General features: G+C 35.0%; 2 protein-coding genes across 3 annotated transcripts in view; one reads left to right on the top strand and one right to left on the bottom strand.

Annotated features, from left to right (window-relative positions):
- The first annotated feature begins 829 nt into the window (after positions 1-829).
- Positions 830-6,688, top strand: LOC148305882 (cytochrome c oxidase subunit 7C, mitochondrial-like). The gene is made up of 3 exons (XM_088265930.1): positions 830-1,001; positions 4,551-4,684; positions 6,542-6,688. Exons 1-2 carry the CDS (start codon positions 906-908, stop codon positions 4,662-4,664), a joined length of 210 nt encoding a protein of 69 aa, XP_088122056.1. The 5' UTR covers positions 830-905; the 3' UTR covers positions 4,665-4,684; positions 6,542-6,688.
- Positions 6,689-8,146: 1,458 nt separating this feature from the next.
- The window catches only part of pio (zona pellucida domain-containing protein piopio), a 37,733-nt gene continuing 28,541 nt past the window's right edge, over positions 8,147-17,338 (bottom strand). For both annotated transcript variants that reach the window (XM_088265953.1, XM_088265954.1), the window contains exons 6-11: positions 14,041-14,207; positions 13,267-13,348; positions 12,368-12,513; positions 11,140-11,296; positions 10,383-10,529; positions 8,147-9,864 (exon numbers count right to left, since the gene is read on the bottom strand). In XM_088265953.1, the coding sequence (XP_088122079.1) occupies positions 9,664-9,864; positions 10,383-10,529; positions 11,140-11,296; positions 12,368-12,513; positions 13,267-13,348; positions 14,041-14,207 (900 nt within the window). In that variant the 3' untranslated portion in view covers positions 8,147-9,663. The remainder of the gene's footprint in view (positions 9,865-10,382; positions 10,530-11,139; positions 11,297-12,367; positions 12,514-13,266; positions 13,349-14,040; positions 14,208-17,338) is intronic.

Raw genomic sequence — 17,338 nt, 5'->3', positions numbered from 1 at the left:
GCTTATAACTTTTTTGCAAATACATTATTATTTTGTATCTAACCGTTGTTAACAGGGAATTTCTACTCTCTCAATACCCGCCAATTTGTTTTTTCTTTTACATAGACTTTTGGAACGACCAGATTCAACGATTTGATTGATTGGTCGGGCCAAATATTTCTTGTCTGTCTTTGCTCTGTTCTCACATTCACATTTGTCATTTAAAGTGTCATAATATCTTAACCATTCTCTCATCATCCATTTGATCCGCGTGTCCAAACCACCTCAATGAAAAAAAATCGCAATCCATAACTCAGATTTACACTCTTTTTATTTACATATAAACATTGCCTTATATAATATATCAAAAGTACGAATAAGTAAAGTTTCCTTTCTAATATTTTATAATGCATTTAAATTTTGCCATGTCGTTGGTGTATGTAAAATTATTACGTTATTATGTAAAATTATCCTATTCCGTAGAGTAATAGTTAAGAGGTTTGGATTCCATGCATGATACCTCAAATTCGACTCCCAGGGAAGCGCGTCAAAGTTTAAATATTTTTTGCAATCTTAAATGTATTTTATTTTAATGGTGCCATCATACCGTTGTATCCATTCCATGCCACGCCAATTGTGGAATATTATTTATAATAATAATAATAAAGCATCCTGAAATTGTACGAATTAAAAATAAATACCATCAAATAAATGTAATAATTAAAATACATATTTACGTACATTTCAGCAAAAAAAAAAATTTTCTCCAAAAAATTTTTTTATTTAGTACCTACTTAGGTTAGAATTCAAAATATTAATATTTTATAGTCTATGACACATCCGGATTTCCGTCACTCTAGAATCTAGAACTCATCCGTCGTAAAATATTGTTGTGCCAGAGGTTGTCTGATTTTTGATTTTCCAAGATGTTCGCCGCTTTAGCTCGCAACGCGGGTGTATTCACAAGGAAAGTCACCCCAAATATCCTCACAAAGGGATACCATGGCGGCGTTCCCGGCGAGGTACGATCGTTTGAAAATTATTATGTAATCTGACGTCCATCGTTTACGGGCTGATAATGTCTCGTAAAATCTATAACATTTCACTCAAATTTCAAACTACGAGATCTTGTTCACTATCAAAATTAAATTACGTTAAATTATCATTAATAGCGTGTTGATTTGTCCCGGTTTTTCATGTGATTAGGCGTCGTTTTAGTATAAATAAGGCGATGAAATATTTCCTTATCGATCGAAAAATTCAAGGAATTTATCTTTGATTTCTTATTCTAACTTTAGAGATGTGATTATACAGTATTAGGTATGCTTGTAAACAATATAGGGCTATAGATTTTATTAAAACGACGAAGGGATACAAGTTGAACTCACACGAGCTAGCACAGGTCTGCGATCCAGAGTGCCCCAGTCATTTCTGCTGTTCTCCTTTTCCTAGTGCTAAATATTCCTCCTCCATTTCCTTTCCCATATCACAGTAATGTCCTCCACCCTGAACTACTTCATTTACATCATCTGGGTCCTGTTAAACATATTCCTCTCCTATAACCACAAATTTAAAAGATACAGGACTCATCCATCTGTCTTTATGCAACCGCGATCGAGTTGACACCCTGTCGATTAGATGCAGTGCCCTATGCACCATTTGAGTGCATACAGAAGGTAGAATGAAGAAAGCATTATCGATAAAATTAAGAAAGGTGTGTTGAGATGGTTTGGACATGTAGAACGAATGAGTGAGGAAAGAACGGTAAAACAAATTTATGAGGCGAATGTAGTTGTAAAAAGGAGCAGAGGAAGACCGAGAAAAAGGTGGCGGGATCAAGTATTTAAAATATTTGAAAGCGGTCAGGTATAGAGAGTCCGAATAATCGGCGTGTATGTATGAGAAAATGTATGAATTTGGAAGAGGCGAAGATTGTGTTCAAAGACATATTGGTGTGGCGTTCTATTCTCTCTGCTTACCCCTGCAAAAGCGTCATAATGGTTAATTATTTTATTATATAAGGGCGGTATCAGGTATGCCAAATACTTGAAAGCGGTCAGGTTAGGAGTCGAAATAATCGGCGGGTGTGTATGAGGAGATGCATAAACGTGGAAGAGGCAAAGATTGAGAGGCAAAGAAGAGTGATGTGGCGTTCTATTCTCTCTGCCTACCCCTGCGGAGAAGCAGCGTAATGGTTAGTTAGTTAGTTAAGATCGAAGAGATCAAATGCCAAAACTGAATAATTAGTTACTTGATATAATTCAACAACCGACAAAGTAATCCCACTTGGGTATGTGAAAATTTTATTTTAGTGGCCAGTTACCTATTCCATGTCAACATAAATCTATATTATCCACTGACACTTCGTGATGGAATTGCATTTTTTATATACATTATTATATTAAAACCAATAAAACCGAAACCCCCTTGGGAATCGAACCCGGGACCTCCAGAACGGTAGCCGAGCGTGCTGACCATTACACTACGGAGGCGGACAAAATCTAATAATATATTCAACATAAATCATCCAACAAACAGAGATTGTAAACAGTTGGCTTGTTGAACAAACGGCAACGATCAATCATTCACCTAATTTCCTGCTTATGTCATTTTTATGGAATTAGTGCTTTTCCCAAATATGTCTACGCCATTAAACATTTTATTATAAGTATCCATAATGTAACAGTTAGGGCGCTTGTCCACTACGCGGAATTCTGTGTAATTTTACTGTCCGGCCATCAGTTACATTTTAAAATGAAGATTGGCTTGGATCGGCTTGTGGTTTTGTCCATCTTTCTTCGGATCGGAGCTCTTGATCGGTGCGTGAGCACGTTGCGCGTAAATTCGATCGTAAAATCGTCGTTCTTAAACGCAAACTGACGCGTCAGACGGTAAAGTTCTGTGTAATTCCGTGTAGTGGACAAACGCCCTTGGGGCGTTTGTGCACTACAAGGAATTTTACTGTCTGGCACTTCGGTTAGCATGATAAAACGATGATTGGCTTGTGATTTTGTCCATATTTCTCTGGATCGGTGTGTGATCGCGGTGCGCATAAATTTCATCACGCTTAACTGTCATAGTCGCTTTTGCTTTTAACCTGTCCAGGAGTATGATCGTATATGTACGATCAATACAAAACATGATTTATGACGTGATTTCTTTCAAAACATCAAAACAAAAAATGTCAAATACTTGAAAGCGGCCGGGTCAGGAGTCGTAATAATTGTCGGGTATGTATGAGGAGATGCATGAATGTAGAAGTGGCAAAGAATGTTTGCAAAGACAGAGTGGTGTGGCGTTGGATTCTCTCTGCCTACCTCTGTGGTGAAGCGGCGTGATGGTTAGTTAGTTAGTTATATATACATATATATATATAACGTGGTAATATTTTCCTTCGTAAATTGGGTGTAAATAATATGTAAAGTGGGTGTATAATAATAAAATAAACAATGTGTTGCTTTGTAATTAAAGTTTACAATTAAAGTTTATTCTTAATTTATGTTTATAATATTTTTCTATCTATCTATCTGATTCTGACAGTTCAGAATGTTATATTTTTTCTATCTGATGTCTTTTGTTTTATTCAGTGCGACGCGTGCGACATCTGGTGGTAGAACTGTTTTATGTAGGTACTATTTGTAAGTACTTAATAAAATGTAGAGGTAGGTACCTAGGTATTTTATTACATATATATATATATATATATATATATATATAAAAAAAACTCCTGGACAGGTTAAAAACTGGACTGCCGGATAGTAAAATTCCGTGTAGTACACAAGCTGACTTAGATGGTAGCTGCTGGAATATGGGAAGTAAACACAGTAGGAGATAACTCCTAGTCGGCGCCCTAGCAAACAACGCAATCTACCAGTTGTCTCCTAGTTGCCAGTCAACGTGTTCTCTTCCCATGCCCCTCCTGCCCATATCGCTCACTCCTTTCAAGAACGTCATAAATAAAAAAACTTGATTTTTCAGGAGAACATTTTTAAAGTTTAAAAATATAATACAATGTATTAAAAATAAATATCAGGCCTCTTTTTGAACTTTTCACTGTGCAACAGATCTTTTTAGGTAAAACCTGAAGCTTTTTTCTCCTTTTGAAAAATATTTTGTATATTTAAATTATTATTATTTAGTATAGCGTTTATATGACCCAGTGCCCTATGCACCATTGGGGTGCGGATAAGGGTTTTATTTTTATTATTATATTTAAAAAAATAATTAAACAATACCTTTTCTTCAAAATGCAAAAACAACACTTTCTGCCCTGTAGCGGGTAAATATTCAGTTAAAAATATGCCGCTTTTGCTGGGATATAGTACATTTTGTGGGCATTCCGAAAACATGCACAACTGAGAATTGACGATTTTTGATTTATGTCGTTCTTGAAAGGAGTGAGCGATATTAGCACTGATGGACTAGGAATTTGATAGTAGCTGCTGGAATATGGTAATAATATAACTCCGGCGCCCTAGCAAAGACATCACCCCGCAATCTACCAGTTATCTCCTAGTTGGCAGCCAACGTGTTTAGTTTCCCTCTTGTAAATGACGGATTGTGCCTTCCAGAACCTTCCCTTCGACATCAGCAACCGCTACAAGCTGACGGCGTACTTTTGCCTCTTCTTCGGGTCAGGACTCGCTGCCCCCTACCTGATTGTGCGTCACCAGCTCCTCAAGTAGACCGCTCCATCGTTACCGTGGTGAGTCACAATTGTATTTACTTAACCTTTTCCACTCTGACCATTTTTCCTCTCAACTGATCAGCTACCCTGATAAAAAAAATGTGACGTTTCTCTGCCGTTAAAATAAATATTTTGGTTCCTTAATTTTGGGACACTCTGTCTGGCAATTTGTATGATCATGTTAATTAAGATTAACTGTATGAATACAGTCGAATACGCAGTGCACAAGGGAGTCCTGGTTCCAACTCTAATGTATGGAAGTGAAACACGGAGTTGGCAAACGAAGGATGAAAGTAGACTGAATGCAGTCAAAATGCCATCTCTCAGAAGAATGTGAGACAAAACGATGTATGATAGATGTGCGAATAGTGAAATAAGGAAGGAATGCAAAGCTGAGATAAGCATTATCCATAAAATTAAGAAAAGTGTGTTGAGACGGTTTGGACATGTAGAACGAGTGAGTGAGTAAAGAACGGTAAAACAAATTTATGAGGCGAATGTTAGTGGGAAAAGAAGCAGAGGAAGACCGAGAAAAACATGGCACGATCAGGTATGTCAAATACTTGAAAGTGGTCAGGTTTAGGAGTCGTAACAATCGGCGGGTATGTATGAGGAGATGCATGAACGTGGAAGAGGCGAAGAATGTTTGCAAGGACAGAGTGGTATGGCGCTCTAATCTCTCCGCCTACCCCTGCGGGAAAGCGGCGTGATGGTTAGTTAGTTAGTTAGTTAGTTAGTTTTAACTGTACGAATATACTTGGGTGATAGAGAAATCGGTGATTAAAGTTATACCTGCTGTGGGCCAGACATTGTGGCCCGCGGAGCTACCTACTAGAATCATACGGGCCAGAATGTCTGGCCTACAGAGTGGTAAGAGTTAAAGGTTTGGCGTTTAATTTGTAGAACTCCATTTTAATGTATGTATTAATTGTTAATATCAAACACTGATTTTTTGAGTCTACTAAGCTGTATTTTATTGTTTAAAAAAACCACATAAAAATCAATTTTGTGACAATTGTTTCGCGTAATAATGGCATTTTCAAATGAATGTGAAGATTAAATGGAGTGACGGTCCTTATATAGCTATACAATTCAAGGTGCTTAGGTACTAGTTTTAACATCAAATATGTGGCAATCAAACATTTAAATAAACTCCCTAAAGAAATAAAAAAAATAGATGGTATAAAAATACTTAAGAAAAAAAATTAAAGCTCTATACATTTAAATCTTGAAAAAATATACAAAAAAAAAACTATTATATCTTTTATTAAATAACATTAAACCACGAGTGTAAGTCCCTCTCCAAGCACAAGAGCGCAGTCTCTTTTTTGGAGAGGCACAGCGAATCGAAATATAAAAGTTCTCCATATGTATAAATTATTCAAATGTATTATGTTATAAATAATAATGTAAATATATTAAATGAATAAAAAAAAAAATCTTTTTTTGAAGTGAATTGTTTTTCTGAAGTCTGGGCATTTACGGGGCTGACGACCGTCATAGGCTGGTTTGAGTGATATCTTTACACACGTTTAACATTCACCAATTCTACCCATTATCGACGACCACACTACTCAAATTCTTGGAAGTTCTATAAATATATATATGAAATTTTTGAAACATTGTTCTTGAATCACTAGAACTTCACTAGGGACATCTATTGGTGAGATGAAAATAAGCTTTTTTGCGTTTTTTTTTTATAAATGGATTCTTTATTTGGGACTTGAAATTTTTTAAATAATAATTTTGTTGGATATCTGTTTTTTTTTTTTCAAAATAACTTTAATTATGGTTTTCTGTACTATTATTATAAATAATATGGTTAATGTTATAAAACTTTGTGTTTTATTTATCATGGTCCTTTTTCTTTTGCAGTTGGCGTCCGGAGGGAATCGCTGAGTACTTTTAGGGAGGAAATATTTATCACAGCTTATTTTCTGCCGAAACATATAAGTTATCATTTACGTTCATCTCTAGCTAATTGTTGTATATATAAAAAATAAAATGGTTCTGTGAACGAAAGTATGTTTCATTTATTCGACTTGTACTAGCCAAAAACATGGCAAAAAAATCATGGCACGATCAGGTATGCCAAATACTTGAAAGTGGTCAGGTTAGGAGTCATAACAATCGGCGGGTATGTATGAGGAGATGCGTGAACGTGGAAGAGGCGAAGAATGTTTGCAAAGACAGAGTGGTGTGGCGTTCTATTCTCTCTGCCTACCCCTGCGGAGAAGCGGCGTGACGGTTAGTTAGTACTAGCCAAACAAAAGGATGAACTATATTTTGTATGCTTTTATGTCCGCCTCCGCGGTGTAATGGTCAGCACTACCGTTCTGGAGGTCCCGGGTCCGATTCCTAGGGGGGGGGGTCAAGTAAATATAGGTGATTTTTTCACTCTAATATTTATTCAATATTACCCTGGGCTGGACCTGAAGCGCAGGGCTGATCACCTTTCCTTCATGTGTTATCGATCAAGATAACACTGTTTATATGATGCAGTGCCCTATGAACCATCGGGTACGGATGAGGATTTGAAGATTGAAGATGAAGAAGTTTTGTATATTAGAAGCATTGTTAACTTTGTGGTATGGTAATACAACCCTCAGCTTATCATTCATCCTTCACTTTCTGTAATACCACTTTAAAAGGATAAACCCTAATATTGTAAGATGAACACCTTGGGAAAATAAAAGAGGCGTCGGAAGACCTCAAAAAAGATGGTCCGACAACATAGAAACTGGCTGCAAGTAGCAACCTCACAAAAAATGTAAGGACGGAGTTTTTGAGTGTACTAAATTGTATTTGTTGGCTTGGCCATGTACTCCGCATGCCTCCTGAGAGCCGCCATCAAGCTTGCCTCTTTTACAAGGCATCAGGTTCCCGACCACTGCTGACAATTTGTCGGCAGTTCTCGTCAGAACTTCGGGGTGCGGATCTGACTTGGGAGGATGCAAGGGAGCTGGCAGCCGACAGAAAAGCCTAGATACAGTTTGTGGACTCCATATGCTCCACCTAGGGAGCGGATATGGTTAATATATAAATTGTATTTATTGTTAAAAAACACATAATAATTATATTTGTGACAATTGTTTCGCCTTGTTATGGCATTTTCAAACTAATGAACGAAATCGTTCTTTGAAAACGCCATAACAAGGCAAAACAGGTGTCATAATTATGATATTCATGTGTTTTTTAACAGTAAAATAGAATTTAGTAGACTAAAAAAAATCAGTGTTTGATTTGAACATTTAATATTTAAATTAAAATGGAGTTCTAGAAACTAAACGCCAAATCAATAAATAAAATGGAAGGATACAGAAGAGGGTTATATCCATCAGCGGAGGGCAGAAGGCTAAAGAAGAAGAAGAAGAATCACCACAGTACTTGTAAATTACTTGTTAATTCATAAGTATAAACACAGTGCCATATGCACCAATGGGTCCTGTTAAGAAAAGTAGGAAAAATAAAACAATTAAATAATATTACATAAATTTTATTTCGATGTGGCAAAAACAGATTTTGAAATGATTCAGAAATACATGTATAAAAAAATATCAATGATATTCAATAAGTGTTTGACTAAAATATAGTTTATTTCTTTGCAGAGTAGGAACTTTAAAAAAGTTCTTACCTATAAAACATTATAATCTATTATTTGTCTGTGGTTTTTCAAAAAAGAAAATGGAATCACAAATCAGCTAAAATTGCACTATGGATTGATTTTTAATATCACTATTTTCAAGCATTTTTTTAATATCCTAATTTCTAAAATGTCCGAATGGTTTGTGTTCGGTGTCGTTCCAGAATTTCATTGATTTAATAAAGGAATATTAAAACTGGCGGGTTACATTTTTAAATCATTAAAAAATGTGTTTTCTTCTTCCGTCATTCGTATAAAATGGCACAATGTCTAGTTTAATAGTCAAGTTAGGAGAGAAAGTTAAAAAAATGGTATTTTTTCAATGAAATAGTTATGAAACGTCACCGAAACCAAGTCGGACAGTTGTTCATAATCCTAATATAGTATTAATCAAATAGATATTATAAAACTAATTGTAAGAAAATATAAAATAATATATATATAAATACAGTAAACAGGAATATACTTTTTAAGTACTTACTTTCCAGAATTCCAAAGATAAAATTTATTATGTTTTCAACAGTTTTTCTATGGTTTTTTGCAATATACAATAGATAATGAGTACGGTAGGTAGGTACCATTGAAAATTAAGTACGAAGACCGACACCTATATGGATAAAATGACAATAATAAATTTATATATATATAAAGTCGAATTTAGCTGGTCATTGAATACATTTGAAATAAAATAAACCCTCAAAAATCACAAATTAAGAATAAAGATAGAAAAAATAAAACCGTTTTGTGAATGTGATGTTTTTTGGCTGTTGAATTGAACCAATACAGAAGTTAAATGTGACAATCTACCCCGTTCACATGTATCAAATCAATACAATTTTTCGGCTATTTGGATAATGAACATCTCGGTAAAGGAAAGAGATGGAGCAAAATCTGTGATTGTATATGATAGAGGCCGGTTATAAGAATGCTTTGAGCCGTGTTACGCCAAACAGCCGCTACTTGAGTTACGGCTAGTTGCCTTTACACATTACGGCTGTCCAAACTCAAAACACAGTAAGGGACATTTTTTTGTAGTACGTTTTTTTGCATTTTTGGATTAAGTAGATTCTACTTAGTCCGAAAATGTAAAAAAAGCATACTGCCAAAAAAATATCCATTACTGTGTTTTAAGTTTGGACAGCCGATTAGTGCTAGTGTGAATGCATATGCACTAGAGCCATAGCTCTAATTTGTGTATGTATTTACGATCAAGATACTATTATTTGATGCAGTATGCATCATTGGATGGTATAAAACTATTTTTAATGCAGTATGATACCCCTGTACTGGTTCAATTCAATTTGGAAGGGCAGCCATTTTGAGTAGCTGGCTGCAGAAGGCGGCCATCTTGCGCCTAACTGTCATGAGAGTAGCCCGTGTTGGTGTAGGGCCCGCTGTATATAGAGCTGCCCGTGTTGCTGATGGACTTGGGGCCGCGCCGCCTGGCTAGGATGACCAAGATGGCCGCCACCACCGCCAGCATGAGGATCAAGCCGGCGATGCAGATAGCGATGGCGAAGTTCCGCTGAGAGATGCAAATGGCGTCCTCGGGATTCTGAAATTTAACCAAAATATTTATTATTTATTGATTTGGTGTTTTTAATTTGTATAACTCCATTTTAATTTATGTGTTAACTTTAAATCAAACACAGATTTTTTGAGTCAATTTAGTTGTATTTTATTAACAAAAACACATAAAAAATTATACTGTGACAATTGTTTCGCCTTGTTAGGGCATCATCAAACGAATGTCATGGAAATTTGTTTGATAATGCCCTAATAAGGCGAAACAATTGTCACAATATAATTTTTTATGTGTTTTTGTTAATAAAATACAACTTAGTAGACTCAAAAAATCTGTGTTTGATTTAAAATTAATACATAAAAAAAATATATATATATTTATTAATGCCAGAAAACATCCTTTTCATTTTATTATTTTAACTTATAATTTGACCAGATAATTTATGAACAACATTTTGAGTGTGTTCAAATACTTGTTCACAAAGTTCGTTCCTATGTTTCAGATTGAATTAATTATACTTATTTATTGTAGAAATTTGACAAACTCACCCTTTCCTTGGTAACGAAATCCGTGTCAGGCGTCAGGTCGGTAGCCTCGTTGACATACAGTCCCGAGAAGACTTCGATCTTCGCCGGAGCCTCTTCATCGTCAGACTGGCGCCGGACTCGGGGCTTGTCGGCTCCACACGAAGGTTTCTGAACAACACAATCAAATATTTCAGTATTATTTTATCTACTCTCCTTATCCGAGCCAAGCGTGCTGACCATTACACAACGGAGATTGACAAAGTAGCTATAGTACAGCTATATAAGGACCGTCAGTCCATTTAATCTTCACATTTGTTTGAAAATGCCGTAACTATGCAAAACAATTGTCACAATATAAATTTTTATGTTTTTTTTAACAATAAAATGCAACTCGGTAGACTCAAAAAATTAGTGTTAGATTTAACAATTAACACATAAATTAAAATGGAGTTCTACAATTTAAACGCCTAATCAATAAATAATCGTTTGTCCACCTCCGTAGTGTAATGGTCAGCACGCTCGGCTACCGTTCTGGAGGTCCCGGGTTCGATTCCCAAGGGGGGGGAAATAAATATAAGTGATGTTTTCACTGGAATATTTATTCAATATTACCATGGACTGGTACCTGAAGCGGAGGGCTGATCACCCTTCATTCATGTGTAAACCATCAAGATAACACTGCGTTTATATGACACAGTGCCCTATACACCATTGGGGTGCGGATAAGGGTTTTATTCTTATTATTTATTAATCAATAAATAAACAAGTAAATACTCACACATTGGTGGGAGTCCTTGACGCCGCACAGTTTGACGGCGCACTGATAGTATACGCTGGCGGTGTAGGGGAACTTGTGCGCTTGGAAGGTCACCGAGGCCCGGGAGCCATCTGAAGAGTAGTCGAACATGCCCATGATCTCATTGTCCAGGGGGCAACTGAAACATACACCAAAACCCTATTTATATTTATGGACTTCGTTTCTCCCCGTTCAAAGTTAACGCCACGCAAAGTAGTGATGAATGTGGAAGTCCGGGCTTACGGCCTGTCGCAGTATGGTTTGAGTGATCGCTTTACACATGTGTAACATTCACCACTTTACCCATGATTGACAACCACACTACTAAAATTTCCCAATTTGCTGTTAAGTTTGCGACCGCTGGTCTAAGGGAATACTATATATAATTAAAATGTAACTTTGTTTTAAAATCACTATGAATATTTTATTATAACTTAATTATAATGTCTATTGGTTTCCAAACTAACCACTTCTTTATCAAGATTGATAAATACTAAAACACTATCTACTTAACAAAATTTTAAATGTTTTGACAGCTAGGCAAAGGAGCTTGGGTAGATCTCAAGTGGCTTTATTTTGTTGTGTTGATTGGCAGTCACAGGCAAAAGGGATCAGGGATGATGAGTGATTGGAAACATGTTTAATAACGGACTTTTAGAAAAATAATTTACTTGTGAATTTTTTAGTTGTAAATTATTATTAATTCCCTTTTTAATTTCTAATATTCTTTATAAGTCTTTCGACTGTGACTGCCAATCAACAAAAAAATAAAGCCACTTGGGATCTACCCAAGCTCCTTTGCATAGCCGTCAAAATATTTAGAATTTTGTTTAGTAGAAAGTGTTTTAGTATTAATCAGTCTTGATAAAGTAGTGGTTAGCTATGAAACCGGTAGACATTATAATTAAGTTATAATAAAATATTTATAACGATTTTTAAAACAAAGTAACATTTAAATTATAAAATGGACAATCACAAAGTTAGTGCTTCAAATATAAATTTTATAAAAAATGAATATTAAAAATATATATTTTGCATATTAAAAGCGCTGTTCAAAACTTTGTGGTATGGTAATATAACACTCTCCTTATCATTCACCCTTCATCATTCATCATTCGACTTCGTGTTTTAAAGTGGTATTATACAAAGTGATTGATGAGTGATAATAAATTAATGCTTTAAATATACATTAAAAGGGAATACTGGTTACCCGTCGTCATTTAGCAGGTTTTGCTGCGCCCAGCCGAGCCCGTCACGCACGGTGCAGTCTGTCACCTTCATCCCGTGCTTGCTCAGCTCCTTATCCATCGAGATAACAAGAGTCAGGGGGTCTCCGATCTTCACGTTGGTCGCAACCTAGAACAAGGAAGTATACCATCAATAATTGGAATGAATAAAATAACAACGATCTGATTTTTTCTTTTTTATATATATATATATATATATATATATATATATATATATATATATATATATATATATATATATATATATATATATATATATATATATATATATATATATATATATATATATATATATATATATATATATATATATATATATATATATATATATATATATATATATATATATATATATATATATATATATATATATATATATATATATATATATATATATATATATATATATATATATATATATATATATATATATATATATATATATATATATATATATATATATATATATATATATATATATATATATATATATATATATATATATATATATATATATATATATATATATATATATATATATATATATATATATATATATATATATATATATATATATATATATATATATATATATATATATATATATATATATATATATATATATATATATATATATATATATATATATATATATATATATATATATATATATATATATATATATATATATATATATATATATATACGCTCCAGGAACCAGTCCAGGGTAATTTTAAATAAATATTACAGTGTAAAATCACTAATATTTATTTTTACCCCCCTGGGAATCGAACCCGAGACTTCCAGCACGGTAGCTAAACACGCTCATATCATATGTGCTCTGGAAAGGTTTGGATTTTACCTCATTGTGAGCTGGATCTCCGTTGAAAATTTTCATGGAGTAAGCCGGCCCACTTCCGGGGTGAATAGCCGATGACGATACGCTGAAAGCATAATAAAAATTAATGGGTATCTGTGGACCATAGACATTAACAAATAGAGCCGTCAATAATTTAGCAATGTTACCAATATAAAAATAATTCCATCGTTTCTGTGACGTCATACATTACCAACTTACGAAAACAACGTATTTACGAAGGCGAATTATACAAAAGGAAATGATGAATGAAAATATTGATTATATCGGCTGTTATAAACACTTCACGAGTCTAATACAATCCTTTATAGGTTGAGTATGTTAAATTAGATATTCCTCCCGGGTGATAATACCCTATTACAATGGCTTCCGATAAATAATTTATTTTATTTTATTCATTACTAGCTGTACCCGGCCACGCATTGCTGTGGCCCAGTCTAGTTAAATAAAAAAGAAATAACATGTTTTTAAAAAAAAAAACATGTTTCTTGTGGGTATACAATATTTCCGCGACAATAAGCATGCTGTCCGCCGTGAGCAATCTTAAATTGCGCGTGTTGCTGCTACGTTGAACAGTTGGTGCTGCCATCAGCCCCGTCAGCTCTTTTAAATGCTTAGACTTCCATATTCTTCTTCATCTTTGATGAGATGCAAAAAAATAATATGAAGTTTTAATTTGTTTAACATTTTTAATAGGTTGAGTATGCTAAATTAGATATTCCTCCCGTCTGACAACGATCCGGTTGGATGTGTACTCACTCTACGTGGTGCGTGTACTCCCGGACGTCGCTGAGTCGCGCCGCGCGGGGCTGCGCCTCCTGGGGGGCCGCGCGGCAGGCCACGGCGTGCGCGCGCCCCATACCCGTCACCAGCAGCGGGTGCGGCTGCACCATCACCACGTTGCGGTACTCCACCGTGCCGTCGTCCTGAAACCGGTCACACTAGTTTCAGACAATAGGAGTTTCAGGTGAGACAATGTATGTTTCAGATGATATATTGGGATTTTCAAACGAGACATTGGGTATTTAAGGTGAGACAATGTGTGTTTCAGGTGAAACAATGGGTGTTTCAGTTGAGACAATGGATGTTTCAGGTGATATATTGGGATTTTCAAACGAGACATTGGGTGTTAAAGGTGAGACAATGTGTGTTTCAGGTGAAACAATGGGTGTTTCATGTGAGACAACGGATGTTTCAGGTGATACATTGGTATTTTCAAACGAGACATTGGGTGTTTCATGTGAGACAATGGGTGTTTCAGGTGAGACAATGGGTGTTTCCGTTGAGATATTAGGATTTACGATTTTCGAACTATACATCAGCTCGCAATCAAATCACAAAAGTAGGCACGGTACAATCTGCAATATTCCATGATAATAAAAAAATGTAAAATATGTAGTGTAATGGTCAGCAAGTTCAGCTTCCGTGCTGGAAGTTCTGGGTTCGATTTCCTGGGGGGGGGTGAAGATAATTATTGCCCTATGCATCAGCATTAGGTACAAATAAGGGTTAGAAGAAATATATGTATTTATGTATATATTTATATATAGACGAAGTTTGTTGAACACTTATATTATTGGTACATTAAGCTCGTCATAGAACACCTTGAATATCAAGTGTTTATAAATGTCATTTGATAAACAGCAATGAAATTAGTCAACAATACAAAGGAATATTAAAATGGCAATGAATCTAAAACCAGATATAACAAAATTATTATTTGAACAGGTGGAACAGAACACATACTCTGAAATTGTTCACATACTTCTTATGCGCGTTTAAATTCCCGCGATCCCGAGATCTGCGTCAATATAGTGTGGTGCCCTATGCACCATTGAGTGCAATAGGGGATGAAAATAGTACCTCCGTGTGATATAGGCGTTTCTTGTAAGACAATGGTTGTTTTAGGTGACATCTTGTGTTCTAGGTGACACATTAAGTGTTTCAGGTGACACATTAAGTGTTTCAGGTGAGACATTTAGTGTTTCAGGTGAGACATTGTATGTTACAGATGAGATATGGGATTTTTCAGGTGAGACTTTGGGTTGTCCTGGTGGGCATTGGGTATTTTAGGAATAATAACAATAAATTTCGATAATTTATGTAGCGCCATTTTTGTTAAATACTACCTCAAGAGCGCTTGTATGAATGACATTTTGTGTTTTACGGTGAGATGAGACTTTACGTGTTTCATGTGAGCCATTAGATGTTTCAGGCTATTATAGGAAAAGCATTGGGTGTTTCAGGTGAGACATTAGGTATTTCAGGTGATACTTTGGATGTTTCAGGTGAGACATAAGATGTTTCATGTAGATATTAGGAATTTCAGGTGAGACCTAGGGTATTTCAGATGAGAGACATTGAGTGTTCCAGGTAAACACCCACTAATTAGCAGATCAAATAACCCGCGATGTATATGCCAGGTAAATATCGCGTGGTTTTATTTCAGTGCCCTGTGCACCACTCTTATCCCGTTTGATTATTATAAATTAATGTGGAATGTAAGGATTCGAGTGACGAAAAACTCGATGTCCTTATCTGCCATCACCGACAAAGCAATCGCCAAGCTGAAGGTCAGTCCGCCACGCGACACCCACAGCGACAGAGCCTTATAAGAGTGTTACAACAATGAATTCAACTGGCATTTATCCGCGGGAACACAGTGAAAACTTGCTGTCTTTATTTCGGAAAGAATCCGCCGATTTCCGCAGTGGCAGGCAGAGAGGAGTGGAACACGACATCACACTGCCCTGTCTTTGCAAACAGACTCCGCTTCTTCCACATTCATTGACATATATCATATTATTTTTGGACATCGCAACATAGGTAAAGAAAAATATGGAAGTCTGGGCATTTACGGGGCTTGCGACTGTCATAGGCCGGTTTAAGTGATTAAACTACGCGTAAGTGACTTTACACACGTGTTACATTCACCAATGCCACCCATGATTGACAACCACACTCTTCAAATTCTTCTAGTTCTATATATATGATCCAATTATATAGTTCTAAATATATGATCTAATTTTAAAACAATTTGTTTCTATATATATGATCCAATTTCAAAACATTGTACAAGAATCACTAGAATTTTAACTAGTGACATCTATTGGTGAAACGAAGAAGCTTTTTTACTGGGCAAAAACTCTTATGTTATTAGTGTGTGAAGTCCGAATCCTGGATTATAATCAAATACATGAGAAACGCCAGAAAATATCCTTTTTTATTTTATTATTTTAGCTTATAATTTGAACAGATAATTTATTAACAACATTTTGAGTTGAGGACACAGTCCAAATGTAGTTACAACATTTTGCGTGTCACAAACCTGGATTATCTCCAATTATAGGAGTTATTTTTACAACATTTTGAGTGTGTCCAAATACTTGTTCACAAATGTGAACAAGTATTTGGACACACTCAAAATGTTGTAAATAAATTATCTGGTCAAATTATAAGCTTAATAATAAAAATGAAAATGGTATTTTCTGGCGTTTCTCATGTGTGTGATTATAATCCAGGATTCGGATCTCACATACTAATATAAGAGTTTCTGCTTAATAAAAAGCTTCTTTACATCTCACCAATAGATGTCTCTAGTGAAGTTCTAGTGATTCATGAACAAGGTTTCTAAATTGGTTCATATATATAGAACTTCCAAGAATTTGAGTAGTGTGGTTGTCAATAATGGGTAGAATTGGTGAATGTTACACGTGTGTAAAGTGATCACTTAAACCAGCCTATGACGGTCGTCAGCCCCGTAAATGCCCAGACTTCCATATTCTTCTTCATCTTTGATGAGATGTCAAAAAATAATATGGAGTTATTTTTCATATTATTTTATATTTTGACATAATTACTAATAAAATACTAATAAAAGAGTTTCTGCTTAATAAAAAGCTTCTTTTCATCTCACCAATAGATGTCTCTAGTGAAGTTCTAGTGATTCAAGATCAATGTTCATATTGGTTCATATATAGTACCAATATAGAAATTCCAAGAATTTTTAGTAGTATGATTGTCAATAATGGGTAGAATTGCTAAATGTAACACGTGT

This window comes from Brachycentrus maculatus, unplaced genomic scaffold, assembly GCF_059751285.1.
Source record: "Brachycentrus maculatus isolate JH-2025_06_01 unplaced genomic scaffold, ASM5975128v1 h1tg000259l, whole genome shotgun sequence".
Classification (NCBI taxonomy): Eukaryota; Metazoa; Arthropoda; class Insecta; order Trichoptera; family Brachycentridae; genus Brachycentrus; species Brachycentrus maculatus.
The sequence above is the reverse complement of the archived record's forward strand: the minus strand, read 5'-3'. Positions and strand labels throughout refer to the sequence as shown.

What these genes read in the sequence shown, in the direction of transcription:
- LOC148305882 (XM_088265930.1), top strand. Translation starts at nt 906, where the DNA reads ATGTTCGCCGCTTTAGCTCGCAACGCGGGTGTATTCACAAGGAAAGTC. An exon ending in ATGGCGGCGTTCCCGGCGAG is followed by an intron (nt 1,002 to 4,550) that starts GTACGATCGTTT and finishes TGTGCCTTCCAG; the next exon opens with AACCTTCCCTTCGACATCAG.